Here is a 19,738-nt window from a genome sequence, read left to right as displayed (position 1 = left end):
GAGACTTGCCACACTATTACGGGTGACCTCAACATTGTCAATAATACTATTTGAACCACAACTTCAAAGTACATATGTATTCAGTTGAGGATTATACCAGGCAATGGGTTAAATAGGAGCAAGAGGACGTGGATACTTTTTTACGAATGTATCAATGCTGTGAGGTCGTTGATATAAATTAAAATTAAAAAAAACTGAATGATTCTAAGAATACACATGCTACATTAATCTTTAAAGACCCAAATATTGCAAGACAATTATCGTTCCTCCATGAAAAATATGTTGTTGTCCCCGCAGATAGAGACCCAAACACCATCGTTTTTCTGTGTAAATCACATAAGCTGCTTGATAAATGAATTAGGTATTGACATTTCATTTGGAAACTTAATACATACCCCAAAGACACTTACAAAGGAGAAAATCCAGGATAATCATAGGTCTCTTCCATGTTACTTTGGAATTTTAACCAAAGATGAAGAAGTGGATTGTCCTTCACTGTATTGGATACCTAGATTACACAAGTATTCTTAGAAACAACGTTATATTACTGGATCTTCCAAGTGTACCATGAAACCTCTTTCTAAATTATTAGCATCCATGCTATCACCAATCAAAACCGGGCTTCAAAGTGATTATGAAACTTCTTATTCCAGAGATGGCGTGAATCAGATGTGCATACTTCAAAATTCAAATGATCTTTAAAAGTACACACAGTTTAAGACTCTTTCATCTTGCAATAGTATTAAAACGTTTGATTTTTCTACACTTTACACAAGTATTTCCCTTTCCAAACTAAAACTCAAATTGAAAGAGTTGGTCCTGCTTTGTTTCATGAAAAAGGCCAACGTAGATATAAGTATCTTATCTTGGGGAGGGATCATTCGTGAAAAAATACTCTAATAAAATAAAATATCTGAAAATGACATTATCTAGATGCTTGATTTCCTTAATGACAACATATTTGTTCCGTTTGGAGGACGTGAATTTAAACAAACAATCGACATTCAAATGGGAACGAACTGTGCTGCTCTTCTTGTCAACTTGTTCTTTCATTCATATGAAGCTGATTTCATATAGGAGCTTCTTAGGAAGAAAGAACAAACGCGAGCATTATCCTGTAACTTCACTTTCTGCTATACAGATGATGTCCTTTCACTAAATAATTCACATTTTGGTGACGATGTCGAACGCATCTATCCCACCGAACTTAACATAAACGATACAACATATACTGTTACGTCTGCCACATATCTTGACTTAGATCTAGAAATGAACAATTAGGGTCTGTTAAAAACAAAACTTTACGACGAAAGAGATGATTTCAGCTTCCTGACTGTGAACTTTCCATTTCTATGTAGCAACATTCCAGCAGCGCCTGCATATGGAGTACATATCTTCTACTTGATACGATATTCATGGGCTTATATTTCCTATTATGATATTCTTGGTAGAGGTTTGTTGCTCACAATCCCGCCCCTTTTCGCCGAATGTGACCTACCGAATTAGACTTATCACTGAGTTTGAACTTACATGAGCAACATTACGGATGCCACATGTGTAGCAGGATCTACTTTCTCTTCCTGAACACCAGAGATCACCCCTATTGTTTGGTATGGTTCGTTGAGTTAAATCTATAGTTTTCTGTGTTGTGTTGGGTGTTGTTGATCGTATTTTGGTCTTTGTCTTTTTTTTCTGAATGGCGTTGTCAGTTTGTTAATGACTTTTAAGTTTAAAAGTCCCTTTGGTTTGTTGGGTATTTTTTCCAAGACCTAAGTTGAAGTGATCTCATCGCAGGTTTATGGAAACCATCACGAGCATGTTGACCGTTTTAGAACAGCTGTGTAACAGATGACGAATGATATATTTCAACTGTCGTAGCCACAAGCCAAACCTCTTTTCCTTGACTCTTTTTCGTCGTTTTTCCATTTCGTTATGGCGTTCTCGTTTTGTCTAGACTTTTGAATATCCTCTTATTATCATCCTCCTCTTTTGGTCATCGACAAAGTTTCAACTGTAAAATGGTTTCATTGTTGTAGACTTGGGGTACAGCAGTCAAAATTGTGTTCAAATCTAAATCATTGTTGAAACAAAGAACTATGTCAACAAAGAAAACCAAAATGGCATATAGACACTCTATAGACAAACCACATGGCCAAAAACTGAAATACAAGAAAACAAAGAATCACCATAGGACAATAACACAATGGCGGGATGTATAAATACCGAGCCACGCCAAAAGAATATTACCAAAAATGGACTAAACAGTAAAGGTTAAAAATATACAAAGACAAATGAAAAAAAAAACCAAACTTTAACACGTTATTAGAACAACGACAGTAGCTAGAAGCTATACTTCTAGACCATCATGTTATATTTCTGAAGTTGATACGGAATATTTATCAACAAGGTCTTGGTATCTCCCGATGAATTTATTAGGAAAAGGACGAGACGTTCTTTGACGAAACCCTGGTTCTTCAACTTTCTGCTCACACACTGGAAACGTTTTATAAAGTCTGAGTGGCAGCTGCAAGGTCTTGAATACCGAACGAGGTTGGGAAATATATATCCCATAAGCAGTTGAAGTTGATATATTGCTTCTAAGGTGGGAGAAATTTTATAACTCCAAATTAAAATCGTCTCATCTCGTCATATATGCGGGTACTGAGACGACGAAGTTCTTTTTTCACTGCGGACATACTTTTTGTCAATCTGATGGACAATTCCATTATAGAACATGCACATGAGCCGGCAATGTACCGAATTGTACGAATTTTTGTGAAGCTGATGTTACCAAATCAAACGAGGTAAGTCATCAGGTTTGCTGGTCAATGTAATGATCATTAAAGCCACGAATCACCTATTATTCGCCAAAATCTCTTCCCTGTCAAATTAAATGTTTTTGTATGTGGGATAAGCTGAGTGCTCATTTATTCCTTATTCTTTTACAAGACACTCGTACGGTTTACACACAAAAGCAATATCATTTACCGCTTTTTCCGCAGAAACTACAACCCATTTATCGTGAAAGATGATAGACATTTCACAGCTTCTTTTTCTCTGAAAACGAGGTATTTATGCACCCCTTGTCAAGTGCATAATCCCTCAAACATTTTAAAACTAACAGGTAATGAAATAGAAAACTTCTAATGTAATGTAACCCTAATGGATGATGAAGATGTGAAAGAAGGTAATCAAAGCTTCAAGAGAGCTATCTAGATTTGGAAGACTTTTTTTACATTAGGCCGATGGTAATGTTTTTGCCCAAGACTATGATTATGTCTTTAGTAAGTATTGAATAAGCCTAAAGCATTTACATCACTGCAGGCTGACAAATTTCCCTACTCCTTTGATGTTATCATTGCAACCATATTGCATTGATGTATAATCATAATAGTTTTTGTGAAGCAACTAATAATCTGTTTGGTGTTAAGACGATCCCGGTTGTCTTAATAACAATATTTTTTATACGTTGACTTATATAAATTATAACTATCTTGATATGTGTAATTCTACGACAGTTCAATATTTACTCCATTCCAAAGGAATAAAAGGAGACATGGGGAATAAGTCAAAGAGACAACTAGCGACAAGAATAACTAAAAGAGGTGTCTTTAATATCGTCGCGAATTAATAACAGATGTATATAAATTTAACATCGAGAATCAATAACCTGCCATTAACTCATTTCTTCAAAAACCAAAATACATTTTGATACTTTTTTTGCCTAACACAAATTGGAGGGGTTAAGTTGGGGAGGGGGGAGGCATTCAGATGAAAATCTGGTGGAGTAAAATTAGTCTTCTAAGATCTCAACTCTCCCCAATTTTAATCAAGAAAAGTAGCCTAACAATACCTAAAAAAGATATTACAATAAACACTAGAATACGGAAAACATTGAAATTTCAAATATCGTCATAATAGGTATAACAAAGACACATATAGCAAATTGTATTGTATCAAAGAATTTTCTCAAGATCCATCATCTCAATCTGCAGATCCGAAGCCATGCCGTTCTACATATTTATTTTGTTTTTATCAACATCTTGCGAAAATAAATTTCACTTGAATTATATTAGGTTGGGCTTTTCTGCTTTTTAATGGCAGCATAGCATTAACCATCAACAAATTATGGCCGATGATATAGCGTGCATAGTAATAAAAAGCTGATTCATTCTTTATTGAATACTAATACATACATAATATATGTGATAGATTATTCTTAAAATGAAGTTTTATTACTAGTACAATCAAATCCTTCAAAAATTACAAAATCAGGTTAATCCGAAATTTAAAAAAAAACATACAAATAATTGATTAACACAATGAATGCGAGGAAAAGAGAAACTTAAATGATTCCCAAATTAATATAAGTGATAGAGAGGGTAGCTAAAAATTAAACAAACGCAGTCTATGGCATGGTTATCATTTTTTATGATATGATAATGAACTGAAATGCGCTAGGTTTTTTGTCGTATTGAAACACAATTAGCTCTCGGATGGTCTTGAAAAATTAAGCAATATTGTGAAATCAACTTATTAACAGCATTCTTTTAAACACGTAGTATAACAGTTCAGACTCAACTGAACATGAAGATTTGTGTGAGATTGAAAAATAAGGTATCAATTATAAATCAGGGGTTTCGGATGATGATGCTAGAATGAAATTAGTTCGGAAAGGTTTCTTGCGAATTATACAGCAAAACTATTCATAAACCTTTTACCAATAATGGTCAATTTCTTTAACAAAATATGTCACAATGCAAGATCAACCATACAATCCCAGTATTAAACACAAGTAAACCCCTTTAACTCTTAAAACTAAAAATTAACCCAGGACAAGTACGCATATCTCTTCCAAAATTTTGTTGGTGAGGATGTGACAACTACTAACGTAAACATTACACAGCTGAAACGTTGAGTGATCAGTTTGCATCCTTATAGTCAGATGATATTAACTGATTTAATAAACGACAAAAACGCATTCGACGTAATACAAATCAAGACATTTTCAAAGATTCTATTTCAAAAGGGACAACATATGATAATAAAAAGGTGGTTGAATACAATAAATAACTATAAATCTACATGCAGTAACAATCAAGTGGATAAGATATTCTACTCTTGCTGTAAATTTGATTTAAAAGGTGAACAAAATTACGGCTAAAACTCAATGGTATAGCAATTACAGTTCGAAAACTATTCCTATGCTTATCCAATCTGTAATCAGGATTAAATATTCATAATCGTTTTAACATGAAAAAATGTAGTTCTTATAACTATGTTATTATCTTTAACATCCACTTTGCAACGCAATTTATACCGGATGCCAAATAATGTTTATAATAAGGTTAAATAGATAAATTTGGACTTATGATTGGTCAAATAAAGTATTCGTAATCGTATTAGAAGTATGTTAACAGCAAATATAATCATTGCTTTTAATACACATATAACTTAGACAGAACAATATCAAAATTGTTTTACAAAATACATTTCTTCTTTCAATATCAAGAACATCCAGATTTTTTTCATCCAATGATTGGAAAGGATCTTTCGCGCATTTAAAATTGCTTGTTACAAATCTGAGGAAACAAATATGTCGAGCATAACATTAAGATTTTGGGACAATATTCCATATATATCCTTTGAAAAATCCCACTCAAATTGTGTAGTGTAGCATATTTCCGGGATCTAAAATATTTCTACAACTATTTGTTCTCAAAAACATTTTTCTTGAATAAACATTTTATGTGCAGGACGACAGACCAGGCGCGTTTAAAAATGACGCTAGGATGGCACATGAAGTTTAAAATATTTAAATAAAAGAAAGGTCTCAACCAAAAAAGATAGAATGAGAGTACATGACTAGAAGGTAATACATCATCATTGAATTTTAATGACCAGGTTGTATTTTATCGTTACATTTAATTTGAAATTTAGATTTTGTTTTGTATTGATACCTCCAGCGACTACAAAAACAAACAATGCGATTAACATGTTCCATACATTTTTTAAACAGTGGGAAATAAAATGGATTTGATTCATCAATTTTCACTAAAATGATTTATATGGTCGCGCTAAATTATTTTTCAAGAACGATTTGCACACAAATAACGTCTAAAACACAGTAAACGTATAGTTCCGCCATCAACATTCATCAAAAGTTAAGACGTAGTAATCAATGCTTATGCGAAATTGGCGGGAGAGTAGGAAGTTTCCTTGGCTGCATTTTGGTTAACTCTATTCCATGCTCAGAATTTGTATTTGTCATAGACAATTCGCTACCAAATGCCTCGTTCTTGTAAGAAGTCTTCATATTGCTACTTGACTGATTTTTGTTTCCATTTTCTGCTTGTAGCGATAAGTTTTTCTGATTACCGTTATTTCTAAATTTTGGGCCACACAATGATAGAATAACAGGTAAAAACAAAAGAGAATGCGCTGCCCCAAACAAAACTATCAGTAACATAACTTTAAAAAAAGATCGAAAAATGAACGAATTTGAAAATGACAGCATTATAATACCTAAAATAGAAGAGACTGCACCATTGAATATTGGCCCACCAGCTCTTACTATGGCTCCCTTTGCCCCATCGTCTCTATTTGATTTAGCCGATTCCATGAAGCCGTGACACACATGTGCACTAAAATCGACTGAAAAACCGACGCTCATAATGATATGGATCATTGTGATTGAGCTTAATGTGAGGCCCCAAAAATGCATAAAACCAATCAACCCTACAAGGATCATTGCCAATGTCAACGTGACAAAGAGAACAAGTACCGGATGAGGCAAAAAGATAGCCGTTACTATGAAAATAACAACAGTTGCAATACCGAGAGTTTGAAGGGTATTTGGTAAAATAGCTACATATTGTTCAAAAAAGATGAAAGCAGGAGAATATACGATAGCCACTGGTATAACAGAGGAAGAAGCTGTCTTTCTAACCCTTTTCATCAACTCTCCTTGGTCAGCAGAATCTTCGACGTTAAAGGAGAAAACGTAAAATCTGGAAGCAACAATCGTTGAATTGAAAGTATCAAACTTTATATCATTTTTGAAATGTTGCATCATAGGTAAGAAACTTGAACGTAATGCCGAAATAAAATTGATTTCCGATGAATTGTCGTAAGAAGTTGAATTTCTAAATTCTGCAAGCCAATTTAAACGTAAGTTATTTTCTACTCTTTCATCTTGTTGTAGCAAGGTTTGAAGTGTCAATATCTTATTCCAAGTCTGATCATCAGAATATTTCAAAGTGTTTGGAATGTTAACAGAAATTGCAAAGCTTGATGAAAAATATTTTTCATTCAATTGACTGTAACTGTAATAATAAGAGTCCTCCGTTACCAAATCATTAAGTGTAAGGCCTTGTTGAAACTTGGTAGCACCCCAAATTGAAATGCCCAAATAAGCTGCAAATCCCACAAGAATGATTACTTTAATCGGTTTTTTAAGTACTAAGCGAGATATAATTTTAGGTGGATATTTTTCAAATGGCCCTTCAACTTCACTTCGCTTTGTTGGTATTGATCCAGTACACATACAACTGTATGGTTGGCCTTGTAGACAATTACTTCTTTCCTCCTTTTTGCTTGGGGATATAAGTTGACATGTACAAGCATGACGGCTTAAAGAAACACGTTTCTCGTGGATCACCATACAACCAACAAAAAACGTAACATAATTCAGATAACAAAACAGGACGGCAATACCTGAAAATGAAATTTGTAATTATTTAGTATTGAATAAAATAAAGTGCTTGAATAAAAAGTTATTGCAAGTTATTGCAAGTATCATGAAGCAATTACTATGACACTAAGAAGATGATGTATGATTGCCAATGAGACAACTCTCCACCAGAGACCAAATGACACATACAACAATTTACAACTGTAGATCACTGTACGGCCTTCGAAAAATGAGTCAAACCCATACAGCATAGTCAGCTATAAAAGGTCCCGCAATGACAAATATATAACAATTCAAACGAAAAAACTAACGGCCTGATTTTTCTACAAAATTATGAATGAAAAACAAATATGATATACAGCAACAAGCGATAAATAAAGACAACAGTAGTATACCGCTGTTCAAAACTCATAAATCGATAGAGATAAAAACAAATCCGGGTTACAAATTTAAACTGAGGGAAACGCATCAAATATAAAAGGAGAACAACGACACAACAAAAACACAACATTTAAATGTAACACACACAGAAACGAACTATAATATAACAATGGCCATTTTCCTGACTTGGTCCAGGACATTTTAAGAAAAAAATGGTGGGCTGAACCTGGTTTTGTGGCATGCTAAACCTCCCGCTTTTATGACAACGTCAAACACAACACCAACACGACAACATCACATGACAGGACCACAATACAAATAAATGGGAGAACATATAGGACAAAGAAACACACGAATAATAGCTAACAAAAGGTACTAGGCTTAAAAATCAATACGCCAGACGTGCGTCTCGTCCACACAAGACCAACCAGTGACGCTCAGATGAAAAAAGTTTGAAAGCCAAAACAAGTACAAAGCTGAAGAGCACCGAGGACCAAAACTTCCAAAAGGTTGCGCCTAACACGACCAGGGTTTTCTGTCTAGGACAAGAACATCCTTATTATTTAGAATAATTTATAATTTTGCAAACAGTAAATTAAATTTTATAAAATGACTATATAATAGATATACATGATAAAACCGAAGTGGGGACTAACTACAGAATAAAAACGGATACATTACATATAACAACTTAATCCAACACATAAAAATACACAGCCGAGTTAGCCAAAGCCTCAACGCACAAAGTGACGTCACATTTGAAATTCTAAAAAAACACAAAGTGACGTCACATTTGAATTTGTAAAAATATTTCCCAAAAATAAGAAAGGATTAGGATTGATTCAAGATTAGATTTGTAATACTGACATTATATTTATTAATAACAATGAAAATTACAATACTTATTAATATCAAATTGTGGTAGAAATTAGATAATTAATTGTATTATCTAGCTATGTCGGTGTTTCTTCTGAATCAAACTGTAAACCAAATATATCGTATACATTTCGTTGAATCAAACTAAAATCTAATTAAAGGAGGGGATGATTATTTAATCTTTACCATAACACACGTATATAACAGAAAAGACGTTAAGACATTTGACAAAATCCGACGAGAATAACAAATATAACATCAAAATTAAATACATGAATTTGGGATAGAAAAGTACCGTGACACGTCTTATTGCAATGCGGTTTCACACTAAAGCAAAACAGTCACAATCGGGAATAAGTCACGTTCGGTAATTAAAAGATCAGACGACGTAATGAAAAACCACAATCTAACACGTGGTTAAAATGTCCTTAGTTAGTTTGGACAAAGACACATCGTATGGATCAACCAATACGTGATGATGTCCGTAAAATTTACGGAGTGTCATTTTTAATCTGTCCTCCTCATAACTTTGTTGGAGCAGTTTCTGCGTAAGGAGCACACTCCTGTATATGAAGTCCGTATAGTGTGAACAAGCACGAGAATAACGTATCAATTGAGATATGTAAACACCATACGAAGGGGCAGAGGGTATGTTACTGCTGAGAAATGGGAAATTGATAATTGGGAAGTTGAAATCGTCCCGTTTATCATAGATTTTCGTGTGAAGTCGTCCATCTGTGTCAATATTGAGGAAAAGATCAAGGTATGAAGCAGTCCTTCTAGTATCAGTAGTATCCTTAATTTCAAGTTCACTTGGATATATGAGATGTAAATATTGGCTGAAATATGTGTAATTTAATGATAGAACATCATCAATATATCGAAAAGAAAAGAATTTCGCAAGGTGCTTTTTCTTTTTGTCTTTTAGAAGGTTCTGAATGAATTCTGCTTCATACGAGTACAAAAACAAATCGGCCAGTAGGGGTGCACAATTAGTTCCCATTGGAATACCGACTGTCTGTTGAAATATAAATCCTCCAAACTCAACAAATATATTGTCGATCAAAAAGTCCAGCATTTTGATAATATCATCTTCAGTATATTTTCTGGTAGATTCAGTGTGGTTTTTCACAAAATATGAATTATTGTAACCCAAAACAAGAAATTTGTATCTACGATTCCCATTTTTATAGAAAAAGCTCTGTTTAAGGAGATGGTGAAGTCGATCTTTCAACTGAGCATGGGGAATAGTAGTGTAAAGCGTAGAAAAATCAAAAGTCTTTATGTTGCTGCAAAATTGCAAAGATTGTGATCGAAGATTAAGCAGTAGATCTTTCGAATTTTTGAGAATCCACATCTGGTTAACACCACTGGTAGAATATATCTCATCACAATATTTTTGAAGCCCATCTTTAACTGTAGAAAGAATAGTAGTCAGTACTTTAGAAAGATGTTTAGTCAAACATTTTGATGACCCAGCTATGTATCGTTCTTTATATGGAGTTTTGTGTAGTTTTGGTATCCAGTATAATGATGGGAAATTTTCTTCGTTTTCTTTGATGTTGATACCAAAAGAAAGGACAGATTTGTGATTTTGTAAAATTTCGTCCTTGGTAAATGATGTTAAAGAATATGTAGGGTTACCAGTAGTTCTATTTATTCAAATCTCTGTTGTGAGACATTGCAAATAATGATTTTTACATATGAAGACAATATTATTGGAGGCTTTATCTGCTGGAACAACGACATATTTGTCATGCAAAGAGGATAAAGCATCCACAACATCCTGATTTTTGAAAGGATTAGTAACTCTTGTGCTCATATTGCATTACAACTGAATTACAGGGTTCTGACTTGGGACAGGCAAATACAGAGTGTGGTGGGGTAAAACTAGTTTAAAGGCGCACCAACCATACCCCTAACCTGAGACATTGGTGTAACAGTACGAGATAAAAACAAACTATAAAAATCAATTGAAAAGGGCTTAACTCGTCAGATCGATACAAAGCAGAAAAACTCACAGCAGAAAAACATCTAACAAAAACACAGAGTGGACGTGGCTGGGTACTTTTAAATCCACACAACAACAAAAAAAACACTAAGTACAGATCTGAGAGTACTCGCAGTTACTGACAGCTTGTTTAAAGCCAACAACAACTACTAAAAACATCAAGCATCTAAGACTAAACTATCAATCAGTACACATCCAACATCCACTGAATTTAGAGTAAAGACGTCATTTACACTCAGAGAAATGTATGACCTTGTGCAATGTCAAGATATAATAATCGATAGATTGTAGAGCCATGAATGTGCATATGTATATGAAAAAAATATTTAGTTTGATTTTAATTTACTGACATCAAAATTAATAGGAACATAAAAAAACAATATTCAAAGATCATATTAAAGTGTTGATTAGTAAACTTTTAAAATAAGTTTAATTAAAGAATCGATAAATTCACCCGCATCGTATCCAATTTTCTGAGCTCAATAAACAACATATCCGTAAAAATTAGGATGTACTATTCCGTTAAAAGACTTTTTGTGGCGTATTAAACTGATTTCGTTGGATGTGTACTGATTGATATTCTTGTCCGTGAAGATATGATTTATTTATTAATTGTAATAAGACCAGAACTAGCTTTCAGTAACTGCGAGTACTCTTAGATCAGAAAGTTGTATCTTTTGTAGTTCTGTTATTTGTTTTTGAGTGCATCGTGCCGATCTGATGAGTCAAATCCTTCAAACTGATTGTTCTAGCTGTTTCACCACTGTCTTAGTTGTAGGAGGGTCAGGCCCTCACAAACAGCAGCCATATTCGTTATGTGCCTACCTCAAGTCAGGAGCTTATAATTTAGTGGTTGTCGTCGGTAATTGTCTTTTGACTATTTTCTTGTCAAAATTCAGGCCGTACGATTTTTCTTGCTTGCATTGTTTCATTATGTTTTTTTTATATTTTATTATGCGGTATTGGTTTTGATAGTTGTTGAAATCCGTAAAGTTACTGATTGTTACTTGCATCCACAATCTCTTACTCATTATAGATAGATTTCTTATTGACAATCATGTGTGACTCACCATCAAACAACAATGTAGAAGACATGACTAGAAAAATGCCAAGAACAATTATATTCTTTGTGGAATGTATAAGATGAATGTCTAAAAGCAAAACGGAACTAAAATATGATCTTTATTTACCATTCAGCCACTATATTATATCAAACTATTCAAGTAAATTCATGCAGCACTGTACATTTCGACATTACATTTTAAAATATGAAATGGCATGATGGTAAGCAATAAAGACGCCAAAAAAATTTGGCCTGGAGGCACGGTTATTAAATGAAAACAAACCTGTGTATATGCAAAAATTTCTGACGCTTATGAAAGACGACGATGCACCAACAAGAAAAGCTATCAAGTCTGTCAAAGAGGTTATGGTTATTCCTACACCGCTGGATCGCAATGTCTTCTTTATACGATCTTCCGGTTCTAGTGCAGTTTTGCAATCATATGTTTCTGCAAGACCAGATAACAGCAAAAACATGTCATCAACACCAATACCTATTCAAATGAATAAAATATTATATACTTTTTCAATCCCATATAAAACATTTCGTTATGTTGAATATAGATTATAAGAAAACAAAATATTTGTGATGATAAGATCTGATGGAAAAAAATGATTTCATTACTAAATTTTGGAACTAACTACTTATTTGTTGCTTCAGAAAAAATGAACTGAAATATTATTGTGATTAAAGATGCTTGGTTGGCTCCTAATTTTCAATCATTTTCCAGATACTATACAATGTATTCTCTCTTTCCTTTTATAGGTTGATGTACAACCTGTTACTTCTTTCGACAAACATGGTATTAAGAATGTTATTGCAATTGGTAAAACGTAGAATTACCAGATGATTTATGGACCCAATTTTATCTATTTTTCATGTGTTCCATAAAAAAAAAAGAGTTATGTGACTGTTATCATTAAACAAAAGTTAAATATAAATCAACCATCTGAATCTCTTAACCAAAAGCTTTAAGAATGTATTGGTTTCACATGTACATTTTCACGACATCGAAACTGTTATCTAGCATTCAAAAGTTCCTGTCATGATAACCAGTAAATTATCGTGACCCCAACTTACTGGGACATTATCCTAACCCAAAACAACGTTACCCTTAATATAAACAAATTGATCAAAAACGGATAGACAGATTTTGGATAGGACGCAGCCATAATTAAAATGCCACCCTTCTTTTGTTTTAAATATTAGTTTGGTTTCCTTCAGCAGCTCAGAGAAACCTTGTTGTTATTGACACTTGGTTAACTGATAGATAGTTATATTGTCAGTATGGTAAAAACATGTCCATTTATTTAGTACTTTGGTTCTAGCATGAACAGAGGAATATTATTTAGAAAGAAGTGACATAACAGAAAATGTTTCAGTCAAGAGTAAAAAAAGGAAGTAATTGAAGCCCGATGCATATATCTGAGTGACATAATTTATATAAGGATCTAAAAATACTGCAAATTTTGATACATAATGACAAACTAATGTAGGTTTAATGTAGAAAAAGAGCCTGTTTTTTCGAGTTTGAGTAAAAATATTGAATAGAGAATAAATGTGACAAACACACCAAAGCGGGAATGTATGTTCTAGAAAGGTAGCAGTGTTATGATATTAAAGGTGTTACCAATAATAAGAAATGGCATTGTACCAACAATGCTGACAAATTCTAATCCACAGGCAGCAATAAGTCCAAAAGATCCAAGAATAGCAAATGCCGCCGCTAAAACTCCTGCTCGACCAAGGTTCTGTCTGTCAGAAACGCACTTATAATTCGATGTAGCTGTTGTAGCATAAACAATCATCAGGGTGAACGTTAAAGAAAAAAATACTATGTCTCCCCCAATATTTGCATTAAGCTCCTCGTCTAACGATTCAGAGTGTGCATAATATATGTTAGTATGGTTCGTAGTTATTTTTTTCATTTTGTTGATATAAGAAGCCATCCACAAAATGTTGTCGTCTTTATTTGTTTTGGTTTCATGTTTGAGATGATATCGCAGCTTTATGAACGATGCATTTGTCAGAATACCATTTGAAACAATAACATCACCAAAAGTTCCTTGCAAGGAAAAAGCCCCCGATCCAGGATAAGGAATGGTATTAGCACTGAGGTTGGACTGAAACCAGGGATTGAAGATGATTTGGCCGTCAACTACGCATGCATTGTCCCTTTTTGCACACACTTTCGACAAATTAGATAACGAACCAAAGCTGTCTGTAAACTGCAATGATGATATCATATCAAAGACTTTTTTCATTTCTGATAAGTATATGTTACCCAAAATATTTCTTCCTTGTTTTGCTTCAAATATAATGTCACCATAGATTCCCGATTCAATCTGGCTTTGCGTATAGAAATTGTTGGCAGAAAAATCTCCAAATATCTTTCGAAGAGTTGATCTGTCTTTTGACGCCTGACTATTGATCGGCGTATAGATGCGCTCGACATCGTTATCACTTTTTAGATTAACCAAACCTATTCCTAAAAGGCCATTTGCTATCAATGGAATAAAAATAAATTTCCATGGATGCTTACAAACAAATCCGGCATAACTTTCAAATTTGGTTCCAATGAATTCTTCAACTTTATTATAACACGTCAAACATCCCATAATGTTAACTGAAAGTGATTAAAAATATTTCAATAAAAATATTTAAAATAATAATCAAATAGAAAGCAAAATCAAAGTAAAACATTTTATAAGAAAAACAAAAACATATGGCGGTAACTCAGGTATTTTCAATTTCATTTAGGCATTTTATGATTGTGTCGTGCTTCGTTTTTTTTTTTTTTTTAATAATTATTCAGTTTATTGCACAATTGGTTGTTACCAAATACCCTAAAAGGTACAACTATCCCAAATAGGTTTATCCCTGTGTGTGAATTATCAAATGAACCAGGGGATTCACAAGATAAACTTATTATAAGTTTTAAAAGTGGTAAATAGAATATTACAATAGATATAGGTTACAAAATCTGCATAGCGACAAATCCGGAAAACATACGTTCTCTCTGTTTACGTTTTTCTACTTATTTTAATTGTATATCACGTGGTATAGATGTTTATTATGTATCTCGAACACGTGTATTTTATTCATTCTTGTGTGTTGGAATATTCTTAACTTATTTGGTAAGTTTTAAATTTAATGAAATAACTGTTTTGTTTTCTTTAACGATAACTTGTACGCGCTACAGAATACTGAAAACTTGAAGCATTATGAGTATATATCAATCATTGATGACATTCTGATGGTAGGTTAACATGATCAAAAACATGAATAAAGAATGAGTTTTTGTTGATACTTCGTGTAAACAGAGAAACAGTATACATAAAACATAAATGAGAAACATAGTATTGCTCTACGAGTATTATGTCTTAACTTTCACATAAACAGAGACACACACATATACCTACACAAAAACTTGGTCACAAAACTTGCACACACACACTCCCTGTCACACAACTACTCAACCATGAGTACTTGCACACCTCTCCTATTGATTTACATTGCGGTTAATTAGATATATTTAAATGTATCTTTCAAAAATTTACTACATTTTCTTTCTAAGAGTATACTATTTTCATACCATTCTAAGAATTCTAATTTAAAAACCCTATATACATCTCTCTGATGCATAATTACTTTTGTAAACAGCAAATAAAACAATTGTTAACAACACATTAATATCAAAATATGAACTGTCATGAATTTTGTATCCAAGTATTAAATTTTGCATTGATAAAAATGTCGTGCTTCGTAAATACCATTACAAAGTCACAGAATGTCACACTTGTTTTCCATTCGTTCCGTTGGTAGAAATAGTCTAGCGTTTTGGTTTTTTTGTGAGGATTTATGGACTTCCCCCTTTTCGAATTTATCTTGGAGGTCTGTAATCTTTGAATGCAATTAATAAGGTACATTCCACTTTGATTATTGAAACATTGTTGTGACGTCATCCTTTTGTTGTATCCGTTCTTTATTTAAGTGATTGGACTATCATTTACCTGTAAGAAACTTTTAACTGACCAATATTTTTAAGAATAACCCTCGTCTTTCTTAAAAATATTGGACAGCTTGAGGTAACACAATTGATTTTAAAGGTAAATAATGGTTCAAAGACTGAAAAAATCCATCAATTCACACAATGAATTTCATCTTTTTAACAAAAATTAACAACGAAAGAACACATGACAATTACATCAAAACATTTTTTATTTGGTTCACTTTCGGATACAATAATTTCGACACTCATCAAGGCGGTTTCTTGATAAATTCAAATTGATTGTCTAACTGCCAGCATCAATACTATTTCACTGCCATTTTTGTCATGTTTATGGTTGTCTTCTTTAGCACCAATGTGATTGACAATGCTCCTTGTTAGTTATGTTTTTGGTGCTTTAAGGTATTTCTTTTAGCACAAGCTTTTTGATATCCTCCTCCGTCTTTGGATATAAAAATCGACATCTGTATTTTCCTTACATCATTTTCAGCTGCAATAACATGAAAATAATAAAGTAATGCTTCTAACGCTTGATAGATCATGTCGCAATACGAGGGCCACAAAGTAAAATAATTCTATTATCATATTTAGGTGAAATCGTTCGTCTAAAGTAGATGTTTTCATAAGTGCTGATGTGCAAACCACATATTGTTCCTTAGACAAAATAGCTAATGAACAATTTGATCAATAGCAAAAACTTCGCCCTGTGAACAAAGTGCAAATCGAGAACTTGCTTCATGAACTAGGGGGCAATTTTTATATATTTCACGCACTGGCGTTGATTTGCTAATTTTTCAATTAAACAAATCTGGTGGTACAGGAATATAATACAAAATTTTGATTATTAACGACGTCGATTATAAAAAACAGAAAAAACAGAACACGTTACCACAGGTAAAAGAAATCAATCGTGTGTCCGATTCGCACTTTGTTCTTTGCGATTGTTATTTTTTAGAAACCGATGTAGTCTCTTAAAATTAAATAAACGTAAGTGCTAGATTTAATCATATGTTTGTTATACAGTTTGTAATTGTGTTGTATAAATTTCATCATAAAACTCTTTCCTGTATTGAAATGAGTGAACAATGAAGAGTACAATAAATAAACATGAAGCACAAAAACAAGGACATGTACACTTACAATGCTTTGTTTTGCAAAAAAGAAAAAACAAAGCATTGTTTGTAAAGGGAAACCGAGGGACCAAAATATATATCGAGAACATGAAGGGAAAAAAGGACACGTAAATAATCTAAAATAATGAGCGACACGAACCTTGTGGAACCTTAATAAGAACGGAGAAAGAGAGGGGGTCCTGAGGTATCCTGGTGGTCCGGTCCGGCAAACAATAACTGTTTCCAAGACAACCGCCGTGTAAAGGTCAATTTTTGTGAACGAGGAAGAAAAAGAAGAGGCCTTCGTTATACGGGAAAATTATGAATCAAGATTTCTTTTTTCATATATAGTACTAGGTGAATACGTTTGATCGATGTCTTGATATCCGGATATTTCATTGCAAAGAATTAAAATATTTAAACTTTTTTTGCAAGTAAAAGATATAACATTTGGATCATAATTGTCTTTAAATTCATTGAAATAATATACATAAGAGGGGGGGGCGGATTTTGATGAGTAGCAAAATAATTTAAATTGCTTTGAATTCACGCTTGTTATCTCTTCAAGTGTGCTCATTCATTATATTTAATAGTGTTGAATTTAAAATAAAATTGACTACTGTGCACTCAATATTGATAAAACTTTTTCTGCGACGTGGTACATATGAGTCGGAGTTCCTTCAGACACTTGTCAAAAACAAGAAGATCAAAGAAGCCAGATCATTTAATTTCACATTCAGATATATTGATGAAGATGTTCTTTCCATCAACAATCCAAACTTTTTTGATTGGGTTCCATTACTATATCCTCCAGAACTAGAAATTAAAGAAACAACAAACACGGCTTCCTCTGCCTCATTTTTAGACTCATACCTCGATTTTGACATAAGCAGTCATCCCAGTACCGGAATCTATGACAAACGAGACGATATTAATTTTGAAATCATCAATTTCCCCCACCTTAGTAGCAATATACCAACCTCACCTGCATATGGGATATACATTTCCCAACTCATTCGGTATTCAAGAGCTTGCAGCTGCTACTCAGACTCTGTAAAACGTCACCAGTATCTGAGCAGAAAGTTGATGAACCAAAGGTATGTCAAAGAACGTCTCGTCCTTTTTCTAAAAACGTTCATCGGAAGATACCAAGACCTTGTTGATAATTATTCCGTTTCAACTTCACAAATACGATGGTCTTGAAGTATAGATTCTAGGTACTGACGTTGTTTATCATCTTAATAACGTGTTATAGTATTCTTTTATTTGTCTTTGTAATTTATTACTTTTAGTGTTTAGCCTATTTTTGGCAGTATCCATTTGACGTGGCTCGGTACTTGTACTTCCCGTCATTGCGATGTTGTGCTATGGTAAATTGTTGTATTCTTGTCTTTCATTTTTGCTAATGTGCTTGTCTATATGCCTTTTTGTTTGTCTTTGTTGACATATTTGCTTGTTTTTGTAGTGATAAAGATGATAACACAATGTTGACTGCTGTGCCCTTATTTTTGACATTTTTACCTATTATGTCTGTTTGTTTTGTTCACACATCGTTGTCAATATAATGGAATTTTATGCGACTGTTATACAAGTGAGAGGTTTAGCTAGCTATAAAACCAGGTTTAATACACAATTTTCTACATATTTCTGTCCATATTTGTACGGTTGTGGTTGTTTTAATCTCGTAGTTACAGTTTTTCCGTAATATGTTTTACAATAAAATTATATTATATCTATCCAATGTTTCGAATCTTTGAAAAACATTATATTCCATGGATTAGCTCAAAAAGCTCGAAAGTTTGAATCCCGTATTTGTTTTACGTTTCTGAGAGGTAAAAGGTTTGTAGTTTAAAATTTATGTATTAGAGAATTTACAAAAAGTAGTTGATTTGTAGACTATAATCAACGCGTTGTATATTAGAGAATTTATGAGAAGTAATGAATTCTTAAACGAACAACGATAATTTAGGCGCGACGTTGACCAGTATACATTATTGTTTGGGGAAGCCATCCTCAACGTGCTTGATTTTATCGCTACGTTGAAGACCTATAGGTGGCCTTGGACTGCTTTTCCTTCCTTTGGTCGGGGTTCCATTCCAATTATATTCTTATAAATTATCTAGGCTTAACTCAATTCTGGTAAAGCGACAGTCTATTTTTACGTTTTCGCAATTAATCTAGGGAATTACATTAAGATAATTCCATATTTTGTCTATTTTTTCTTCCATAGTAGATAATTCTTTATCTTTATTAAGGCATTTGACAAATATAACTTAAAATTCTAATCAGCTGTTTTTGTTTGATTCTGCAATTGTTCAAATAGTGTATTCAATCATAGCTGTTAGACATTTTTGTATAACCAAGATCACGGCAATTGTTGACTTTTATTCATCGAAAATTGATCATTTTAACTAGAAGTATCAATTGTACTTTAGTCATTGATGTTTAGATTCATCTTACCGATAGCCGTGACTGTATAGTCGTTGGTAACGAAAGTCGGTATCATTAATGAGTTAGAACCTTGTAACCGGATTTATATTTTTTCCTTTTTCCTTTTTACTTTTCATTCAGTTTACAGTTTTGTCATTCTAAA

At 33.1% G+C, this 19,738-nt stretch overlaps 1 protein-coding gene across 1 annotated transcript in view; it reads right to left on the bottom strand.

Annotated features, from left to right (window-relative positions):
• Positions 1-6,178: 6,178 nt before the first annotated feature.
• Positions 6,179-19,738, bottom strand: part of LOC127708259 (uncharacterized) — a 93,622-nt gene continuing 80,062 nt past the window's right edge. The window contains exons 11-13 of the mRNA XM_052213096.1: positions 13,655-14,147; positions 12,308-12,517; positions 6,179-7,716 (exon numbers count right to left, since the gene is read on the bottom strand). Of these exons, the coding sequence (XP_052069056.1) occupies positions 6,179-7,716; positions 12,308-12,517; positions 13,655-14,147 (2,241 nt within the window). The remainder of the gene's footprint in view (positions 7,717-12,307; positions 12,518-13,654; positions 14,148-19,738) is intronic.

This window comes from Mytilus californianus, unplaced genomic scaffold (assembly GCF_021869535.1).
Source record: "Mytilus californianus isolate M0D057914Y unplaced genomic scaffold, xbMytCali1.0.p SCAF_7, whole genome shotgun sequence".
Lineage (NCBI taxonomy): Eukaryota > Metazoa > Mollusca > Bivalvia > Mytilida > Mytilidae > Mytilus > Mytilus californianus.
The sequence above is the reverse complement of the archived record's forward strand: the minus strand, read 5'-3'. Positions and strand labels throughout refer to the sequence as shown.